The 14,575-nt window shown below is 35.6% G+C and overlaps 1 protein-coding gene across 1 annotated transcript in view; it reads left to right on the top strand.

Annotated features, from left to right (window-relative positions):
* Window positions 1–14,575, top strand: part of ERC2 (ELKS/RAB6-interacting/CAST family member 2) — a 604,303-nt gene that overhangs the window by 454,744 nt on the left and 134,984 nt on the right. The window contains exon 11 of the mRNA XM_027767061.1: window positions 4,176–4,211. Coding sequence (XP_027622862.1) covers window positions 4,176–4,211 — 36 coding nt within the window. The remainder of the gene's footprint in view (window positions 1–4,175; window positions 4,212–14,575) is intronic.

The following is a 14,575-nucleotide window of genomic DNA, read 5'->3' as shown; positions in this document are numbered from 1 at the left end:
ACACTGTTAGTTTTATGTCCAAGGAGTCTGCATCAAATCTGTCTGTGAACCTGAAAAATGATCTTAGGTTTCCTGTCTAAAGAAAACTTGACAAATAGATGAAAATAATAGCAGAAGTGAAATATATTCTAGAAAACCAGCCAGTACTCTCTGGGCAAATCTCAACTATCAGAAAAAATAAATGGAAACGTTCGCAACAAACTAAAGAATCCATGAGACTCATTGTATGTTGATTGAACTTTTCCTACTTTAAGAAGTAGGTCCATTTTTGTACTAGAACTTTGCAGACGTTTTCCTGACAACATGGTACTCCTAAAAGTTCACCCAAATAGTCAAGTCCCTAGTATGTCTGTAAAGTGACTATGATCGTGACCAGAAGTGGCCTCAATGTCTCAGAAAGCTTGATGTGTACAGAAGGCTTTGCAAAGAAAGCAGGATCTGCACACTGTGGCATCCACGTGTTTTCTCTGATCGGGGCATTTTTGTGAAGTGCATTTGCAGCCATGCATTGTTCCTTTGACTTTTTCCCTGTGTCGTTTGGTACGTCTGCACTCATTGTTCACATAAAACTCATACCATTATGAGTTTAAGCATTTGTTTCCCTTCGACAACGTACAAACTTACTCAAAGGGGGTGATAAGAATCTAAACAATCAAAGAATATCATACAGTTTGACTATGTCTATTTCATAGTGCACAGAATGGGGATTTACCAGCGCATGTTATGAAAATAGGTGACATGGCTGGTCAGGGGTTAAAAAGAATCACATATCTAGGGAGATTTTTCTGGATCTTTTAAGGTGGAATAAATTCTGTATGGTGTAATATAGGACTGAGATGCAACTGTACTGTGCTCACTTTACAGGGAATTTTAGGAAATTTTTGTTAGAAATTTCACACTAAGAATGTCTACTTACTCATACAGAAAAAGAGAAATAATATAGATCAACTCCATTTATCACAAAACAGGAAGACAGTCTCTTTATTACAAAGTCTGTTTCCCAAGCTTCTCAACATCTCACTATTGCACATAATATTTAATAAGCAGAAATCTTGATCGATAAATAAAATAATTTGTGTATTTAAGAGTATTTAAATGCAGATCGATTTGGCTATGTATATATTGGGTGTATGTTATACAATCCTGGCCCATGTATTAATATTCTCTATCATATGTTTTACATGGATACTCATATCAAGAAATGAACCTATGAAACATACTTTTTATGGGATCAGCAGATGGTATAAAGGTTACATCACTGGACTCCCATGTAGTCGACTGTGGTTCCAGTCCCGGACCAGTGGCTTAAAATTCATGCTGGATGCACGTGCGTGTGCCCAAAATCTTGAGAGGAGAGTGGAAGAGAAGGGATTTCAGCGTGGCCATCCCCCCCTCGGGGGTGATTTCTCGCTTTCTGTCTTTCTCTGTCTGTCTCTGTCTCTCAGATGAGTGCACATGCCCTATGGCAGAAAACTTGTTTCTCTAAGTAAAAAAGAAAAAGGAAAGAAAGATACTTTCTATTTAACAAGTCAGTTTGTGATGCTGAGGCAGGCTTTAAGATAACTTTATAAAAAAGAGGAGCTCTGACTCGCTGTGGTGTTCCTTTGCACTGTCCTACCTCAGTCTCAGTGTGGTGAGTCTGGTAGAAGGAAGACCTCACATAGACCTAGACATGAAAGACCCCCTTTGTGAACGCTGATGAGTCATTATGGAGATCAGGGCACCTCATTTGTTATCTTTGCAGAGCATGTTGTAGGTCCTCCAAGTCATCTATGGCCTTTGAAATCCTCTAGTCATTAAAACAAAGAGGCTCACGTATTAATGCATATAGTTCCCATGTACATGACTTGACTACTTTAATAAATCATCTGTGCAATTCAATATAGTTTCTTTCAACATAGCTGTGGTTTGCCCAAGAGATCACTTAGAGCATGCGATTTCCATAGACTCTCAGGTAGACACCACATACAGAAATTCACAACCCAAATCCTGTAAATGTCTTAGCAGTATCCTTGATAGCATTTTAATGTTCTACCAGGTCACTAGAATTAAGGTAACAGATATGGTGATCTTGCTGTGAGGACCTATTTAATCAGTGAAAAGATAAACTTATTTCTGAGTATATGCACCGTCTTTCCTTATACTATCTCCTAAGTGTACAATGCAGTGAGTTTAAATAAGGTAATTATAATTTAAATATTTTTATGACCAACCTGCAGATGCTGTTTTGTTATTTTTGGCTCTCAAGATTTAACTAAATTCAAAAGTTATAATATTTTTTTCAGTAGTCTTTAATTTCTGCTAATAAATAGTTCTGTAAAAACCTCAAGTAGCCATCACCTTAAAAAGAGTTGCGATCTATGTGAAATATTTGAAAATAGAAGCCAACTCTATGTGAATATTCATATAAACACATCATTTACTCATGGAAAAATAAGCAGTTATAAAAGCTCAAGGAGTGTCTGGGTCTCCTAAATAAAAGAGTATATGACTTGTGAATGAAATGTGGAGGTTTACTAAATGAAAGCTGAAAACAGAATAGTTTTATTACGTTGTAAATATGCCATGAATTCCCAATGGAATTCTGCTTAAGATCTGTGAATATCCAGGTATTTTTTGCCATATACAATATCATAGATACGTTTAGTAGAATAGAATCCTTGTTTGCCAGTGACACTGAAATCCAAATAGCGACTCAAATTTACTTTTGTCTTATGAGCCACGCTTGATATCAGTGAGTTTTTACATGAGCGCTTGTGGAGAACACTCACACACGGAATGCCTTTTAACTCTTTCCTATACTGTGTTAATTTCAGATAGCTTCAAAAACTTGGTGATAAAAAAAGTTATGGGCAGAAATAGAACTATTTCTCATACATCCCATCCCACCTCTTAAAAATGATACACATATCCACGTTTGAGGAAATCCTTATGACATTAGCGAAGCTGATAGAATGATAGGAGCCAAATGATGCATAATTCCTAGTTACGAGGGTGCTTTTTAATTAAGTGCATTCATCAGTCTTAAATAGGTACCCAAGGATTGCGATACTGACACGTGGGTCATTTTGTCTTTCAAAAGAGTGTTGGAGGTTCAAAACGTAGAAGTACATTCACTCTATATGATTAGAAATCAATTCTAGAAGCAGCCGCAATTCAGCATGCTAAGATTTATACTCTTAGACATTTTCCAATTAATGTCATGCTGGGACATTTTTTAGAACCATGATAAAGTCATCATTTACTTCATCCAAGCTGAAGGAACTAGAAATCTAGGTTTTAAAAGGCAAGTCTCAGCTTAAAGCCAAGTAGGAGTTCCAAAAATATTCTACCTTCTCTACCTTGATGTTGAACCCCAAATGAATGTTGCAAGTATTTAAGAAGTATAATTTGGGAGTGCAATTTAAAATAACATCCAGTACATTTAAAGCCACCACATTTCAATCTATTATCAAAGAGCATTACAGATTCTAAAATACTTGGAACATAATTGGATATCTTTGACAATGATTTTTTTAAAAATTAATTATGAACTAACAGTAGAAACTGGTGATGAGCAATGGATAATACTGTGTTTTGGTTTCCTTTGATCTTTCCACTGCATTAAATTTTTTCTTCCATTTAAAGTTATCTGATAATGTCTTGCTTTCTGATATTTTGCTGTTGCTAACTTGCCTTTTGTTAATCTATATTTTTCTAAAGTTAGGCTGAACAGAAAATTCAGGCTTGCGTTCATATAAAAAGAAGAGCTATAAATTCAATGATAAGATTTAATTAATCTTTTTATTATTACCATCTTTGAAGTTCAGGTAATAAATTGCAGGCTTGGTCCAAAGTACTTCTTCTGATTCATTGCTAGAGGCCAGCACTTCATGTATCATCAAAAGTGGACAGATTTCTTTATTTCATGGGTTATTTAACTTGAGAAAGGGAAAGTAACACAAACCTTAAATTTCTTATTCCAGCTATTCTTTTTTAGGAGCCAAAGTCAACAGTTGTATTTCCCTAGAGCCTCTCACTTTCACTGTGGAATGTTTAGAAACTGAAATTTCTTCCTTTTTAACGACCAGTTCGTCTGTGCAAATGCACTGGATCTGTTGAGCTAATGCTGTTTTTCTGGATCTTTCCTTCTTTCCCTGTCTGTGCTTCCATGCTTCCCCAACTTTGCAATGTAGCAAGCTGAGCAGTTGTTCAATCAGATGTACAACCCAGTAAGTCACTTCTAAAAGTTCCCGCTGTAACATATCAAAGCATGAGGATCCATTGGTCACGTGTCATGACCTGCTTACTCTAGGAAGGTTTTGAAAATATTTATGAGTCTCTTCCTATATCTGTTCTATCAAAAGAAATGACTTATGTAGACATCACTGCCATTTCTTTTGAATCCGAAATTTAAAAATTAAAAACTCAAGGATACATTGCCAGTCCCGAGATTACTGCCTTCTGAACTTCAACTCTTAAGTATTGAAAGTCAGCTGAAGATCCAGGCTCCTGGAATTCTTTCTCAGAGCCTTGAAACACAAACTTACTTGCACCCAAAGGGATAACATTTGTAAAATAGTGAACAGTTCACTGTCCGTATTAGTCAAGTGCTAAAAGTTTAAATAGGTTTAGATTTAAACGTAGGGCTATTCTCTTTGAGACTGGTGCCTAACATTATTGTGGATTTTGTGAGTTAAAAACGTGTCATCTGGCTGAGGATAAGCCTTAATATGGTCTCCTAGTGACAGATAGTAACAATTCTGATTTTAGCTTAATGGAGTGCCAAAAAAACCAGGTAGCTAGTAAAAATATTTGTAAAATGTTCCAGATGCCAGCACTAATTTTTTAAAAATCCTAATGACATGTATACAATTATATGAAGCAGTTTGTTTCTTTAATTTATTAAAGAGGGGCTTTTTTGTTTTGTCAATTCAAGCGGCTTACTGGCAGAAGTATTATTGGATTGTTGGAAAAGTCATGACTTAGCTGTCTGTTTTTCTATACAAAAATGCATCTTGACTTTTACGAAAACCCAATATGCAAAGAGGGCTAGGATGTATTATGTGGTAGATGCAGTTTCATTTGTCCATTCTAATAATTCTAATAATGCATTCTAATAATCTCCTATTAATAAACGGCCATGATGGGAAAAAGGAATAGTATAGGTAAAGGAAACCATTCAGCTAACAACTTTTATTTGTGAAACCACGGTTGCAGGGTACATACAGCTTAATACTTAATTAGATTCAGCCTCTACTGCAACACCATTCTTCACGACCAATTTTACTTTTGCACATACAATTCCTGAAGTCCTGTGGGCACGTCTTTATGAATCTCTTTCCCCAAATTTAGACTTCAGCAGAGCAGCAAAAATAATCAACCCAAATTTCTTTCCCCTTAACCTTTGATTGGAAGTGTTAATAAGCAGGCGTAAAACAGGGGAGAGGTGGGAAAAAAAATATTTGCATATCTTTAAGTTGAAAAACTCCTGGGAAAAAAAGAGAACTGTTTTCTTTAGGGTGTTTTAAAAAATTTTAAAGTAATCCTACTGGAATTGTTTCATAGTTCATTAGTTAGGAGTAGGGAGAAAACCTGAGTATGTCATGTCCCTGGTCTATACAGGACAGATGGGAAGAACTTCATTCCTGCAGTTACAAAAATTTACTGGGATTATGATGGGGTCAGGATAGGTAGGGCCAAGGCAAGAACCTGGTGAACTTTTGGATCATTTCCAGAAGTATCGATCACAGAGCACCATCAGCTTTTTCTTCACTTTGTCCCCGACGGATCTCCAGTAAGCACAACTAAACTTTGCAGCTTTGTCAGCGGCAAATACAAAAGTCATTGACTGCCTTTTCTCCCCACGTTAATGAAGCTAAGCCATTAGTTTGGCATCCTGGGAATATAGCCAAACTCTCATTATTTCAGCTTCTCCTGTCTGCAGATAGGCTCAAGCCCAATTCTTTTTCCAACTGATAGGGATGCAGCATGATGGATTTTCTATCTTTAATAGTCTTTTAAATGACTATGTTTTCCTAGTTGTAAAAGTAATATGTGGTCACAGGAGAGAATTTGCAAAACTACGAAAGGATATAGAAAAAAAAAATTAGCAGGCTATCTAACTGCACAGAGATATTCACTAGGAACATTTGGGGTGTTGCCTACTGGACATCTTTTGTTATTGCTGTTTTCTTGTTTCTCTTTCTCCTTTTCTTCTTTCTTTCCTCTCTCTCTCTTCTTTCCGTATCCTCTGTCTTCTTCAGTTTCTTCTTCTCTCTTTCTCTTTTATCTGACATTCTGTTTTCACCAAATTATGTCAGAAATTGTAAACACTGTATGATTAGGATTTTCTCATAATTATTTCCCTAAAATACTATCTTAATGATTGTATACTATTCTACTTTATTTCCTTATTCCCAGTACAAGTTGGGAATTCCCTTTTTCTTTTTTATTGCTCTTGCAAATAAGGCTCTGAAGAGCATCTTTTTTATATTAATTTCCCCACCTTTCTTTTTTTAATAGATTAAATTTGGGGGATAATGATTTTCAAGCATTCCCAATGGTTTTTTTTATATGTTATATTTCAGAGAAGTTCTGCCAAGGCACCTTCTCCGAGAACTGGCTTAAGGTGGCCTTTTTGCTACACCCTGGCCAATGTAGAGAATTGTCATTTTACGTAACTTTGACAAACATTTAGATGGACTTGTCCCCCCCTCACCATTCCTTTCATTAATTGCTAGTAAAATTGAGGCTTTAAAGTACATTTATTAGCTCCTTGCATTTTTCTTCTGTAAATTGTTTCTTTAAGTCATTTAAGCACTTGCTTCTTTTTTTTTTGGAGAGGTTTTCACTATAGGGCGCGTGCGCTCGCCAGACAGACAGAGACAGAGAGACAGAAAGTGAGAAATCACCCCCCAGGGGGGATGGTCACGCCGCAATCCCTTCTCCTCCATTCTCCTCTTGGGATCTTGGGCACGCACGCACACGCGCCCGGCGTGAGTTTTAAGCCACCGGGTCCAGGACGCAAACCGCGGTCGACTACATGGGAGTCCAGCGACATAGCCATTACGCTAACTGCTGGTTCTCTTAAGCACTTGCTTCTAAGCCTACTCTTTTGCTCATTGATTTATATGGGTTATTCTTTGCTTTATAGAGACCCTTTGTCAGATTTCTGACAATAATAACTTAAAATGTTTTACACGTTGTGAGACGTGTTTTTAGATTCTCAGTGAAGGTGTTCATCTTCAGGATTTCCTCAATGCCTTTATACTTTGAAGCCATTCTTTTGATCTCATTCACCTGTATTAAAAATTTCTATTTTTCCCATCACTTTAACTCCTTTCACCACCTTTAGTTTGTTTTGATTTATGTGGAGAGGTAAGACTCTGTCTATATTTTATCCCAGCACTATTTATCAAATATTTCTCTCTTCATTCACTAATTGTGACAATACTCTGTTTTATAGTAAATTTTCAGACAGATGAATGACTTAGTTTCTGAGCTTCTGCTCAGTTTTATCAATGTCTCTTGCTTGTTGGGCCAAACTTTTCACTATTGTGGCTTTACAGTATTTTTATACATAGAGTGAAACAAAAACTACCTTCATTTTTTCTGCTTTTCATTTTGTTTTCGTCTTTAATTTTCATTCCAAATGAACATCAGGATCCCTTTGTCAGTTAAAAAACACAATTGTTGATTATTTTACTTTCAATGACATTCAACCCCTTAACAAATTTTAGAATGATTTCTGTTTCCAACATTGTTTCTTCCCATTCATGAACATGATACAACTGTTACTTATCCCATTGTTCTTTCTATGGTAAAGTTGTAATATTTTGCTATTATAGTCCTCAGATATTTCTTTTTAGAGAGAATATAAAGCATTTATACATGTTTAATTTTTAGGTTGCTCTTGTGAAAGATCTATTTGTCTTTTTATTTTCTAACCAGTTCTTGATATTTAAGAAATTTTGCTTTATTCTTGACTGTTTATTTTGAAGATAGTCGCCCTGCACATTTCGGGCAGATTATAGCATAGGTGGTTTTTATTGTTGTTGGTTTTTTTTTTTTTTTTTTGCTAAATAAGATGATTTTACACTCCATTCTGTCGGTCATCTCTACTGTATTAGAGTAAACAAGGAGTAAGCCTTGAAGTCTGCCGGCCAAGTGTTTGCTTTTTCCCCTAAAGTAGACAGAAACCTGTTACTTTTTCCTTCTTTTGCTGTTGTCATACTGTTGTACTGATACTCCACTGTTATTTCTTAGAAACCTGAAATTTTGCTTTTGTATCATATTATTTCTCATAATAATCACCTTTCTGTAGCTAAACTACTAGTGTCTACTGGAGGATTTTTGTCTTGTCATGAGAAACACTGGAGAGGTTGTTTTTCATTTAGGCTCTTTTTCTTACTTTAGTCATTTGTTCTAGATAAATAATATGTTTTTGTTTTTTTCATCAGTATCAAATACTTTCTTTGCTATGACCCTAGTGTGTATAGTGCCCAGGTATGATATCTTATCCAGAAGTTTTTTTATACATTTTTAGCAAGTCTTTATACCTTCTGGGTCCTCCAGTTGAGTGCTTTGCTTATACTCTTTGATAACAACTGATTTAGTGACCCTAAAGCAACTCTCCTTGCTACTGGCTGGGGCACATGAGACCCCTTCAGTGTTTCCCACACGTAGGAACATCCTCCTCCCCCTCCAGTCACTGTCTCTTTGAAATTCCATCTCTTCTGAACACCTCTTTTGCAGGGCTCACTTCTTCTAGTAAGAGTTTACAAGAAAAAGACCAGGAATTTTTTCATTCCAGAAAGAAAGAAAAAGATCTTGTTAATGTACAGGGAGGGCTTCTTGGTTGGCGTGTCACCTTGGGACTGTGCAGTTCCAGGAACAGGCGAGCCGAACTCTGACACATGCTTTCACTGTTGTTGTTGGGTATAGCGGTGTCTTTTTATGATTTTTAAAGTTTATTTCTGAAACTTATTTGATTCATTCTTAGACCTATATCTCCTGACAGAGTGGAAAATTACAATTATTTAAGAGAGAAAATTCAGGGCATACACATGACATGTGCAAATACATGCAGGTACACACACTCCCAACCTGCACTTGAGTTAGGCTTTCAGTGTCTGAAGAATTAAGTAATATTTGAAATAACTCAGAAGATGTGAAAGTACTTATTTTATTTCAGAACATTCTGACATGTAGCTCAGTTCTCTACATTGCTAACTTTAGAAAATTATGTGGTTTTAAGGGATCACGTTAATAATTACATTTTTGGTGGAAGGATTTTTTGTTTGTTTTTAGGTTGTTGTCATAGGCCATGTGTGCTCACCAGAGAAAAAGACAGAGAAAGGGAAAGTAAGAAATCACCCTTTGGGGAGATGGCCACACCACAGGTTGCTTCTCTTCCATGCTTTTCTCTGCATTTTGGGCATGTACACACATGTGCCCAGTGTGATTTTCAGGCCATCAGGTCCAGGACTTGAACCATGGTCTGCTATGTAGGAATCCAGTGTCTTAACTACCATGCCACCTACAGGCCCCTGTTTGAAGGATTCTAAAAGTGATAAACATATAGTTATTTTTAAATTTTATATGGGTATGATACGAAATTATTTTGAATATTTGTTTACATTTATCTACACTATTGCTTATTCCATCTAGGAAAGAAAAATTTTTAAACAAATCCTGTATTATTTTAGAATTATTTAATTTTATTAATCATCACTACTATTTTTTCAGTTTGACCACAGAGCAAGAGAGAGAGAAGGAGAGAGAGAGAGAGAGCGCACGCACACAAGTGAGAGAGACAGACAGAAAGCAATAAAGCAAGCAGCCAAGTCTAGGACCTGAACCATGGTTGGCCAAGTGGGAGTCCAGCACCTTAACCACTATGCTATCTGCTGGCCCAAGGAATTTATTTTTGTTTTGTTTGTTTTAACATATAAGTTATGAATATCCTGTATATGGTTAGCTTGAGTCATTAAAGAATAATTTTCTTTAGAAGTAGGAGGTATAAAATTTCAAGATACCTTACTAGTATCCAAATATATTATTATTTAGTTTTAGCTGTTGGGTTGTTGGCAAAGTCATGATGTATCTTTTCTGTTTTTCTATGCAAAAATGTGTCATGACTTTTCTCACGACCCCGTGTCATGCCTACTATTAAATTCACTGTATCTAAAATTAAATTTAAATTGTATAATGTATTGTAGTTCTATAATCACCTTTCAACATTTTATTTTAGTAAGTAATATTTTGGTCATGACTCAGAATTATGAGAAGATTGACGCTTTTTTTTTTTAGAAAATTGAAATAAATTGGTCATGACTCAGAATTATGAGAAGATTGAAGCTTGCTTTTTTAGAAAATTGAAATAAAATATGTTTTAAGAAGTTAGTCTGTATGCCCTATTCTACTAAGATATAAAAGAATGTTAAAGTGCTGTCCACAGCTGTCCATGAACATGGAACCACCAAAGTGTTACAAACCACAATCCAATTTTTATAGTGCTTAAATTTAGCAAATTATTGCTAAAATCCAGGAGCAGCCCGGAATAAATGTCATCAGACTCATTAGTTAGCATTCTGCTTGAATTTTATGGCCATGACTAATGGTTTATTTATTCAGACAGATGTGATTTTTTTTTAAATTAAAATTGTTAGGGCCCGTTTCAAAGTGGAAAATGTTATATAATATTATAATTAAATATTCCCTGCCTTGTTACACAGCAGGTTTTTGGGCCCAAGTAAATGCCTTCTTTTCTAGGCATCTGGAATGATGAACTTGCATATATTTGAAAATAATCAATGACCAACTTTTATAAAATTGAGTATAAATCACTTTGTGGTATGTGATTTTTGATACCTGTCAACCCCCTATTTTTGCATTAGGTGGTTTTTGCTTCTTAATCTTGATTTAAATACAGTATCAGTCAGAACTGGTGCCTTATTTCCTGAAAAAGTTCTGAATGCTTTCACTGAATTAATTGCTAGGTGATGTGCCACTCACTTCAGCTATGACCAGATTCCTCTTTGTGCGTGGCCCTGATTTTCAGTCAGTTCTTACCAAAGTGCCGAGGCCTTCCCACATTAGTGAGGTTCCAAAATTGGCTTCATTATTCCCATTTGTGGGGAAACTTCCTAACGTGGACATATAAGAGGCATAATTGGGAGACCCTCAAACCTTATTCATCTAATGTATAATACAGACATTTCTGAAGTGGCTTTTCCCAGTTCTCTGAGTTTCTGTAAGATGCTTGAGAGCTGCTCTGAAATTTTCAAGAAATAGTTTAGGGCAGAACGAGATATCTAGATTTGCCCTTAAACTGACCCATTTAGTTCACAGAGTTAAATCTCTATCTCAAGCGAAGAATGCTTATAGGTATTCCTTTGCTTTTTTTTTTTTTTTGAATGCTTATAGGTATTCCTTTGCTTTTTTTTAAAAAAAAATATTGTTGGCTTTAAAGTACAAGTTTATTTTGTAACAAAATTTTTTTTTAAGTACAGGCATCATTTTTTCATAATATGCATTTTCCCTGAACTTTTTTTTAACCTTTGCTTTTAGTGACTGATAGATGTCCTTGCAAGTGACAATGTTCTTAACATATAGCCATGATGAATAAATACTGAAAGTATGGGAAAAAATGCACACCAATCTGTATTTTTCCAGAGTTAGATTCCTAAGTCAAGAAGATGGAGGGACAATGTTGACGTGCTGTCAGAGAATGGAATGAGCAAACACCCTCTTACTGCCCAGAGAGCTCATTTCAAACCAACAGTTCCATAAGGGAAAATACCGAACATTTTCATTTTATATCAGAATGCCATGATAGGCATTTGTTGTGATCATAACTGATAAGCTCGATTTTCTCCTGTATTTGCTTTTAGTATAATACCACTTTTTTTTTTTTCAAGTATAGAACATACTAGAAAGTGGTAGAACATACTCATGGATTCAAAATTTTAGCTTACTCTCTGGAAAGTTGTGATTAGGTGACTAGCTGGTTATCTACAATAATCTTCTCTCAATTCCACTTGGTCCTCCAGTTCTAAGGGGAGGCACCAGGGAATTCCCTTTTTTATTGGGTCTTCAGAGGGACCTTCACAATGATCTCAGGACAGTTAAGCTCCCACCTTTACATGACTGCAAAGCTTTTTATTGTTTAATTTTTGAAAAATGGAATCTATTTATATCTTTATTTTATAGCCCTTCTAGCAGTATTGGTACCAAGATCAAAGGTGATTTGAAATAAATTCTTTTGCCTGGAAATCAAGTGTTATTGATGTAGAGATAAAGGAAGAGAGAGAGGGGGATTTTTAACTCACAGGTAGTCTTTAAATGATCTATTCATTTCAAAACATGAATAAGAATTATTAGCGCCCACAAGTATTATCTAACAGACATCAGGCTGGCTATAAAGCATCTGCATTCTTCATTTTCATAACATGACCTAAATCCAGCATCACATGAGGTCAGCAGTCTAGAGTCTGTTCTCTTCTGGGCTTTGTGTACTGTTAAGTATCCCATGAGTCCTCTACCCATACTCATTCACTGGATTGAAAAGACTGTGAACACACTTATTAATTTCACTGAATGGTCAAAACAGGCTTGGCTCGTCCTCTTCTTCAAGGGGCTCAAATTAGGCATGTGGTCCCATGCTTCTCTCTAAACCTGTCAGGGAGGCTTCTTCAAGGACTATGTAGTAATTTGTCAGTGAAACTTTTAAAAACCTATGAACAGAGTCAACCTGTAGCCTGGTGATTAAGGCAGCTGAATGCCAAATGGCCTACTTGCTTGGTTCAAGTCCTGGAAAAACATACTAAATGCATGTATATCATGCCCAGAATCCTGAAAGGAGGGAGAGATGGAGAAGGGCTTGTGGCATGACCAGGCCTCTCCTGAAGTGCTTTCTTGCTTTCCCTCTCTCTGTGTCTCTGGTGAGTGCATGTACCCTCTGGCAAACAAACAAACAAACAAAACCATGAAACTATTGACCCAGCTTTTAAACAAAGCAATTGGCCACATTTCTAGGATACATACAATAAAATATTGCTAATGTAACACAGATGAATAATATCTTCCCCATATTGATCACTTATTGTTTTCACTCTCTTTAGAGAGGTTGATTCCTTTGCCCATAGACATAATATGCCCGGGTAGGTTTAGAATCCAGATCTTGGAACTAGTAATCCTGTACCCACACACTTTAAAATCATCATAAGAATGAAAACTAAACTCCCAGTGGCTAACTGCTAGCTTTTTGAGGACCTTTAATAATAAGAGTCAGAAGAGGAATTTTAACTCTAGTCAGAAACAGGCACTCATAATCTCTTCGTTCATTTGTTTTCAGTGTTTCTAGCTGTTCATTATTCAGTTCATCAATTTCTTCTTAAAGATCTTCATGTCAGTTGGTGGATAGTCTGAGAAAGGTCATGAAAAAGTTTTTAGCTGCCATAAGATAATGATAATGCAGTATGAAAGTGAAAGAGAGGTTAACTGGAAGATTTTTTTCATAGCTATCTAAAAGCTGTACCTTTTATATTTCTGTCACAAAAGTAATGGGTCGATTCTTATCACAAATGGAAGTATTCATATGAAATACTTTCTTTTAAAATAGAATATTTGCTCTACATGTTTCAAGTGAAAAGTGGGAAATTTCAATATTCATTAATTTAAAATAAAATTATTAGAGGAATCATCACCTAAAGGCATTTGGCTCTGGATTTTCTTTCAGATTTTAATTATCCTGAAAAAGAAAACCAACTCAGTAAGTTATTAAAATGTACACTAAATAAATAAAAATAGATGTTATCTGAGAAATGTTGGTAAAAGGAAGCAAACCAGCACCTGACAGTATACTGAGCTGATGTATTTCCACCCAGTTCTTCTGCATAGTTGACTTTATTGCTTAAATAAGCAAATCTTAGACTGAAAAACATGAAAGCAAATTATTCCCCTTTTATCCTCATGCTTAAATAATATGTTACATGCCAAAATATTATTTTTAAAATGACTTTATAAGTAAGACATTTTACTGATTTTTATTTATACTAATTTTTGAATTTTTTTCTACTAAATCATTGCAAAGACTGTCAACCTTCTAACAGTAGTATTAGTATTAATTTTTCTAACCATGCATGATTCATTTGACCCCACAGTAGCTTTAGCTTGCTTGCCTTGTTTTTTCCCTGAAATTAAAATAAATAAATAAATAAAGTGTTTCAAAACACAGCCAACATCTCTCTGCTCTACATAGCAAGACAGCAGAACAACTTACCCTCATCAATTGCTAACCTTTTATTTCCCATGTGGATTTTGGAGATACATACTTAGATGACTTCTCCGAACTTTCTATGTTGAATGTGCATTGTTGTTAAACCCCTCATTTTCTCCCTGCCTGCTCTTTGAAGGAGTCAATTAAGAATAATGGGAAACAAGGGGTAGGCCAAACATTGCAGTGCGGTGTTATTTCCATCTGTCTGGGAATATTTCAGCCAAAAGTTCATTTTGGGAAAAAAGAAAGAAATAAAGCCATGACACATTGTCGCACACACACACAAAACCACAAATACTTTGGCTGCAAATT

The sequence above is a fragment of the Tupaia chinensis genome, unplaced genomic scaffold (assembly GCF_000334495.1).
Source record: "Tupaia chinensis unplaced genomic scaffold, TupChi_1.0 Scaffold143906_1, whole genome shotgun sequence".
Classification (NCBI taxonomy): domain Eukaryota; kingdom Metazoa; phylum Chordata; class Mammalia; order Scandentia; family Tupaiidae; genus Tupaia; species Tupaia belangeri.
The sequence above is the reverse complement of the archived record's forward strand: the minus strand, read 5'-3'. Positions and strand labels throughout refer to the sequence as shown.